Source organism: Mya arenaria, chromosome 3 (assembly GCF_026914265.1).
Source record: "Mya arenaria isolate MELC-2E11 chromosome 3, ASM2691426v1".
Lineage (NCBI taxonomy): Eukaryota > Metazoa > Mollusca > Bivalvia > Myida > Myidae > Mya > Mya arenaria.
Window position 1 is genome coordinate 59,145,362 of NC_069124.1, and position 7,625 is coordinate 59,152,986.

Consider the following 7,625-nt stretch of genomic DNA (forward strand, 5'->3'; position numbering starts at 1 on the left):
ATTTTTTAAAGAATAGTGAACATAAAAAATTCAAGTGAGATAATGATCCTGATAAGAGATCCCCACTCTATCTGCAGACGGAGGAATACAATTCAGAGCACCTAATGCAAACAGATAAGACGCAGTCATTGTTTGAAACTATGAGCATCACACAGTCTGCCTTATAAAATAAAAGGCTTAAAACTTTGTGATCATAGAATTCATAATAAAAAGCATCATTGTACTAAAGCTTGGAACAAATCAAGAAAACATTAAATAAAAGCGACAAATGTTAGCTATTTTTTTCTTCATAATGATTATTTATGTAAAATATTTGAAAACTAGAAATGTGTCCATAGGACACGGATGCCCCCACTTTGATTTTTTGTCACAGAAAATAAGCCATAATGATTATTCAGGATAATCTGCACATATAGGATAAGTTGAGTTGAGTTGGGTTTTACGGCATCGCAAGACTGTATAGGTTATATGGCGCCATTCAGGCAGGAAAAAACTTGTTGGATCCACATCTCATTTACATCGAGATGATATTTTTTAAGTATTGTTGGGAAATAAAGGGCCCTAACTCCTAAATGATTAAAGCGATTTCCATGGCTATCGAACTTGATCAAGATATTATGGTCACAATCATGTATGTAAAGTTTGGTGAGGATTGGACACATACTTTTCAAGAATTAGATTGGAAACATATATTTTTGAAGTATTTTTGGCGAAAAAGGGCCGTAACTCCTAAATGACTGAAGCGATTTCCATGACTATCGAACTTGATCAAGATATTATGGTCACAAACATGTGTTTAAAGTTTGGTGAGGATTGGACAAACGGTTTTCAAGAATTAGATCGGAAACATATTTTTGAAGTATTTTTGGCAAAAAAGGGCCGTAACTCCTAAATGACTAAAGCGATTTCCATGACTATCGAACTTGATCAAGATATTATGGTCACAAACATGTGTTTAAAGTTTGGTGAGGATTGGACAAACGGTTTTCAAGAATTAGATCGGAAACAATCTTCGGGACGTACGTACGTACAGACAGACAGACAGACAGACGTACGTACGTACGTACGTACGGACAAGGGCAACCCTATATGCCGCCACTTTGTGGGGGCATAAAAATTACGTCACATGTCAAAACACTCCCAGCCAGAATCTGCAAAATTTTCATAAAATCAAAGGACTGATAAGCTTAGTAGAGTCAGCCAAGGACGGTTTTAAAGATAACATGAATTTTCAAAAAGTTTCATAAATTAAATAAAAGGACTGAGAGCAAGTACTCTTCAAAGTATTGCCTTTATATCCACGGTTTAATTATAATCCAAGTAATTCATTGAGTCTATCTGCCCAACTACTAGTCTAAACTAATAGACGTGTTATACGGGATTCTTTCAATCCCTAACGTCTAAACGGGTTTGTGCAAACACCGGGCCTGTGGAGGCCGGGTGAAAAATATTGATAATAATAAAAATAATTGTATTTAGTAAAGTATTTTATGTTTGAAATGGGTAATAAAGGTTTATATCAATATTTTACCATGTAAGTGCAAAGTTATTTTGCACAAAACAAGCATTAAATGCATTAAAACACATGATTTACCTTTCCAATAAAACTTGACTGTCACAGACAACAATTATGCCAAGCGGAACAACTCGAACCAATCGTAATAACTCGGCCAACTCCGAGAAGCTTCGAGATAGACCTCATAAATACAAAAGTATCAACTCGGCCATTGCCGAATGGTTCGATTGTTGTAAAACTGAACTGCAGCCTTGCAGTTATGTTTTGACAGAATGAAATGAAGAAAACCGCATCAAACTCATAATTATTCGTTGGATATTTATTTATTGTGTACGGAACTAATATAAAATAACATTATCTAGTAATATTTCTTGTTTTTATGATATTTTACGGACGCAATATGCTTGAACCCGGAATCCCAATCGGAAAACTATCAATTTTTGGTACAAAACAATTTGTACTTGAAGGATTTGCCATATCAAAAATCGTAAAGAAAAATCCGTCAACGTACAAAAATTTGGACTACCGTACTACCTGCTGGAAACATTTTAATTTTACGAATTTTCATTCTTTCAATAAAAATCCGGATGAGCAATACTAGCAATCAGCGATTTAAGACTACTTTTGTTCTTTGATATAAGTTTATAATGATCATTAATAAGTTTTGAAAATTTTTTCCTTAATTTATAATATCTGAAACCCTGTATTAGATGTTTTCCGCCATAAGTTTACTGCGAGAGCTGAAATTTTTGACATCTGTACATATCCTAGCAAATCTTATCAACTGTGCAATAAGTCGACCATAATTATGACGGTAAACTAGGAACACCTCCATCTAAAGAAGGGTAATTATTTTAAAATTAAATTCCTCAGGTTATTCATTAAGGTTATACTCAATATATCTTCCTTTATTTCGAGTAGCAGATCTTAATAGGATGCTTTTAAATCGGATGTATTATAATTATTAAGTTGCACTTGTGAAGGGTCTAACGACTGAATAACAGTTTCGGTCTTATTCAGCTGTCAGGGCAGTCCGAAATTGTATCAGACCACAAGCGATGAGATCCAAAGACATTAACGACATAAACTCAGTCGTGGCAGTAACAATTATATGACAAACTTCAGAAACAAGCCCAGAAGTCCAAAGTTCAAACATTAGCACCGTTTAATTGCACAGGATACGCCTAAGAAATAGGACACAAAATTAAACAATCGCAAACCAGAAACATAGATCAACAACACAACACTCCACAAACAAATTGCAACACTGTACATATATGCTTTATTATGCCCCCTTTTGAAAAAAGTGGGGTATATTGTTTTGCACATGTCGGTCGGTCTGTCTGTCTGTCGGTCGGTCGGAATACCAAATGGTTTCCGATCAATAACTTGAGAACGCTTTGACCGAGGGACCTCATACTTGGTATGTGTATTGGTCATCACCAGCAGATGAACCCTATTGATTTTGAGGTCAGTGGGTCAAAGGTCAAGGTCAGTGTGACCTTTACATGAAAAACGGTTTCCGATCAATAACTTGAGAACGCTTTGACCCAGGAACCTCATACTTGGTAGGTGTATTGGTCATGACCAGCAGATGAACCCTATTGATTTTGAGGTCAGTGGGTCAAAGGTCAAGGTCAGTGTGACCTTAACATGAAAAACGGTTTCCGATCAATAACTTGAGAACGCTTTGACCCAGGGACCTCATACTAGGTAGGCTTATTGGTCATGACCAGCAGATGAACCCTATTGATTTTGAGGTCAGTGGGTCAAAGGTCAAGGTCAGTGTGACTGTAAGCTGAAAAAAGGTTTTCTGATTGTCCATATTTTATTTAAGTGTCCAAATCCTACTAACAATTTGGCTCCCAAGGGGGCATAAATGTTTCACTAACATCTCTTGTATGAAAAACAAACACAAGGCCACACCAAATTGATATTTCGTTCCGCGGATTTACCGCTCCTATTTTTTTGAAAATGTAAAAAAAATATTTTTTTTTTTTTTTGTGCGCTCGCACCTCCATTTTGATCGCCAAGCATATTTTTTTGAGGTAATAATTTATTGAAAGGCTAAAACTAATCAAGTATAATTTTTTCTACGCTAGTTTTCGTGTTTTTGTAAAGGGAAGTTACCGATGCGTAGTGTTTTTATACTGTATATCGATCGGTTTAGCATGGGTTTCAATAAATTCAATCAAAAACGCGGCTTCCGGTATAAACAATGTGGCTCGAAGTTTGGAAATTAAATCTTATTTTTGACAATAAAGATGTTTTGAGCATGCTTGAAGTCATTGTTGATCATCTCATGCACTAAACGATCATTATTTAAAGCAATCATTATGCATTAAAGCATGTGTATCTGAGACTGGTAGCGATTATATTGCGTAATTAGTGACTCTTTTTGAATGGAAATTGGACAGGTCAACTTAACTGGAACATGAGTCATTGTTTGGTCCAAATTGATGTATCAAGCTCATTTTTGATCAAATTCTGACAAAACAACATTTTGGAACAGATATCTTTTCAAAAATAGCGATATAAACACTGGTCTGGATATACCTCAACATAAGTAAGCCCAAGTTTATCACGTTATATTTTGTTTTTATTTGCAGCATAATCCGGGATTGTAATGCACTTGTCAATTGTAACCACTGCCCCGCCCAACCCTCGCCCTTGTTCCAGGGGTATACTGGGGACAGCAGAGGCAATGGGCTGTGTTTTTACCTTTTAGGTGGCCCCGCAGTGCCTAGTGAATGTGGTTTTGTCTTCATACTGAAAATAGTCGGGAATGGGCCTCACATAGGTATTCGGGGTTGCGGGACCATATGGCAGGGATTTTACCAGCAGGGTTTTGAGAGACCGGAAGTCAAAGTCCCCGCTATTCCGGACTTGGGGGGAGGCATATACAATTGGCTGGTGCATAAAAACATCTAAATAACCAAAAAAAAATACTCTGAAAAATACCCTTGTTCTTTTTGTTTTAATAAGCACATGTCATTGCATTTCCTGTGATAATAAAAACAAAATTTAGTCTATGTCATATGGAGTCTGATGTTTGATGATGCCTGTGTAAGTGATCATTTTTTACAAATCCAAAATCAGTCCTATGTTATATCTAAATACAGTTGCATATGATGTTAAACTGATTTAGGTAGATTTATATAAGTCGTTTCAAACTTTTTACTAAAAGCAGGGTTATTTATTATTATGAATGATCGTCATATTAAAGTACGTTTTAATTATATAAGAAATTATATTTATCAATATAATGTTGGTACTAAACACTGATGAATAAATGGTATGTATTCCGACATTATCCCAATGTCCATTAGAGGTTCAGTTCAAGATGGCATTAAAATGGGTTTAAGGGCAATTATTTTGAACAATCTTTCTTATTTATATTGAATATAAGGAAAAATATATTTTTCGCTCTTCGCTCGCTTCGGTTTTTATGAAAACTGACAATTTTTTTTTTTTTTCGCTCGCTCGCTCCATTTTTTTGGGGCAAAAATCCGAGGAACTAAACATTGATTTGGTGTGGCCTAAGGGGTGTTTAAAGGATTGTTAGGGACCGCCTTGGAACGGGTAAATTGACTGGGGGTTTAAACCAGTTTTTGTGCAAAACTTCACTCTCTTTCCTCTTTTCACTCATATCCAAACAATCAAGAATAAAGTGAAAACGTAAACGGTTAATCTTATCATAGTTTGCATTAACTTGAGGAAACTTAATAATAAAACAAATAATAAAGTAATATGTAATCCCCCAAGTAAATCTTATTAGGGATCCCGACTCTTATCCGCAGCCGAAGGAATAGAAAAAAAACTAGTGAAACCATAACATCACAAACAGTATAGTCTGCCTTTGCAAACAAAAGGTTCAAAACTGTGTGATAATCGAGTTTCATAATGAAAAACATCATTGTACTAAATAAAACCGGGATCAAACACAAAAAGACACTCATATTTAAAATCAATACATACACATGCATAACATACTTAAATTTTGACTGATAAACCTTGAACTACTTACTGATTACAAGATTGTAACTGTGTATTGAAAAGCAGAAAGCGCAACACTATAAAATGATTGGTGAATGCTAAGGGATTCACTGTGGTCATATTTAGATTTTAAGGTTAAAAAATACATGTATTTATTATTATTGCGGTATAGGATTATTAAAGTACTATTAGGTATAGGTCTGGTTACTCGTGCGTAAATCAGGAGTTTTCCTCGTGCATTTAATGAATTGAATTGGTTATTCGACGCTCAGACGGTATAGAGAAAACATTGCAAATTCTCGAGTTTTTTCTTAATCTTTGGTATTCACTTCGGGAAGATGTCATTTGACTCTGCGGGAATAAATGACCAAGATCAGCTTGAGTTTAGCCATAGGCAGCTTTCGTCTATTCCCTTGGGCCAGTCTATCCAGCCGGAAGACCGTAGCAGGAGACCGGAAGTACAACGTGGCAAGGAGCCGGTTTGCACATCTCGTGGCAGGCTCGGAGACCATGAATGATAGAGACCCTGGAGCAAGTTACAGCGGAGATAAAGGTAGGCCTGGGCCCTCGGGGGATAGAGAAGGAGATTTGTTTGGAGCTTTTGATTTATTCAGATCTTATTTTGACACGAAACTTTCAACATTAAAACAAGAGCTAACGAGTACAAGTTGCAAACAAAAGGAAAAAGATAACATTCCTTATTTCAAGAATACCTCCTGCAAAATTCAGTTTCAGTTCAATACTGACATTTCAAACTTGTTACACTTTATCGTGGATTCTGACAGCCTTGATTCAAATAAAGAAAAGGCTAAAGAAGCGCTAAGGAAAATTAAATATAGAAACAAACTTATTCGTTTGGCGGACAATTCCCCTGGGGGCTGGGCCACAGTCAAAGAATATGAAACCCCAAAATTGGGCTCTGATAGCGATGATGAGTGTAAAATCAAAAGGGCTGAAGCCAAGGCTGTCAGAAAACTTAAAAAGGGTAATCCTACAAATGCTGATTCTCTTTCTTTTTTCCCTGATCGTATGGAGCGGAGGCCAGCACCAGCGGCAACCTTTGGATACCCGGGACGTTCTTCCGGTGCGGGGCCCATCTTCCCCTCACGGCCCATGGCTACGGGCATGCGGGATCTTTTTCGGACCTACAGTCCCTATCAGGACCACTATCAATCCCAGCAACCTTATTCTAGAACGCCAGATAAAGTCATCTGCTTCGCATGTGGAAAGCGGGGTCACTTCCGGCGCGAGTGCGAGTGGCTATCCAAATTTAACCAGTCAGCCAACCGTGATGTCAAGCCCACAGGAGCAAACTCAGCCACTAAATGATGAGTATTTATTCAATATTTGTAATCAAGATCATTGTTTTGAGTTTGAATCTGATTCTCCCATCAAAACATCTTTGGTTAAAGGCAGCCTTAAAAACAATGTACACTATTTGAAGACTATTGGCACAAACCCTGATATAATAGATGTTATTGAAAACGGCTATAAAATTCCTTTCATTTTAATGCCGGAAACATCGTTTTCAAAAAATAATCAGTCAGCTCTTTCAAATATTGATTTTGTTAAAGAATCTATTGATGACATGTTGAAAAACGGTTTTATAGAACAAACAGATTTTCCACCTCATGTAGTCAGTCCTTTTAAGTGTTTCTGTAAACAAATCGGGTAAGAAACGACTTATTTTAGATCTCAGAATAGTAAATAAATATATTTGGAAGGAAAAGATGACATTTGAAGATTGGAAAGTAGGAGTCGAATATTTTGAAAAAGACTCGTATTGTTACAAATTTGATTTGTCTAAAGGTTATTATCATATCGATATATTCCCAGAACATACGAGGGCTGATCCAGAATTACGTGTACTTCTTACATATTTTCTATATTTTTCGTCTAAATCATTTAAAAATTCATAAATATATAATTCAAAGTGTTCTGCACAGACGAAAATAATTTAAGGTATGTAAATTAAATGTATATTGAAAAATTACGGCTTTCAAAATAATGGGAAAGCACAGTCGGCGCACGGTCTAAAATGTACGTTTACAACCTTTTTTATCTTTCTATCTCAACATGTTTTTCTTCCACGTTTGTCTAGGAAATTCCACCA

General features: G+C 36.2%; 1 protein-coding gene across 1 annotated transcript; it reads left to right on the top strand.

Moving 5' to 3' along the window:
• Positions 1-5,875: 5,875 nt before the first annotated feature.
• On the top strand, positions 5,876-6,841 carry LOC128226154 (uncharacterized). The gene has a single exon (XM_052936051.1). It carries the CDS (start codon positions 5,876-5,878, stop codon positions 6,839-6,841), a length of 966 nt encoding a protein of 321 aa, XP_052792011.1.
• Positions 6,842-7,625: the final 784 nt, after the last annotated feature.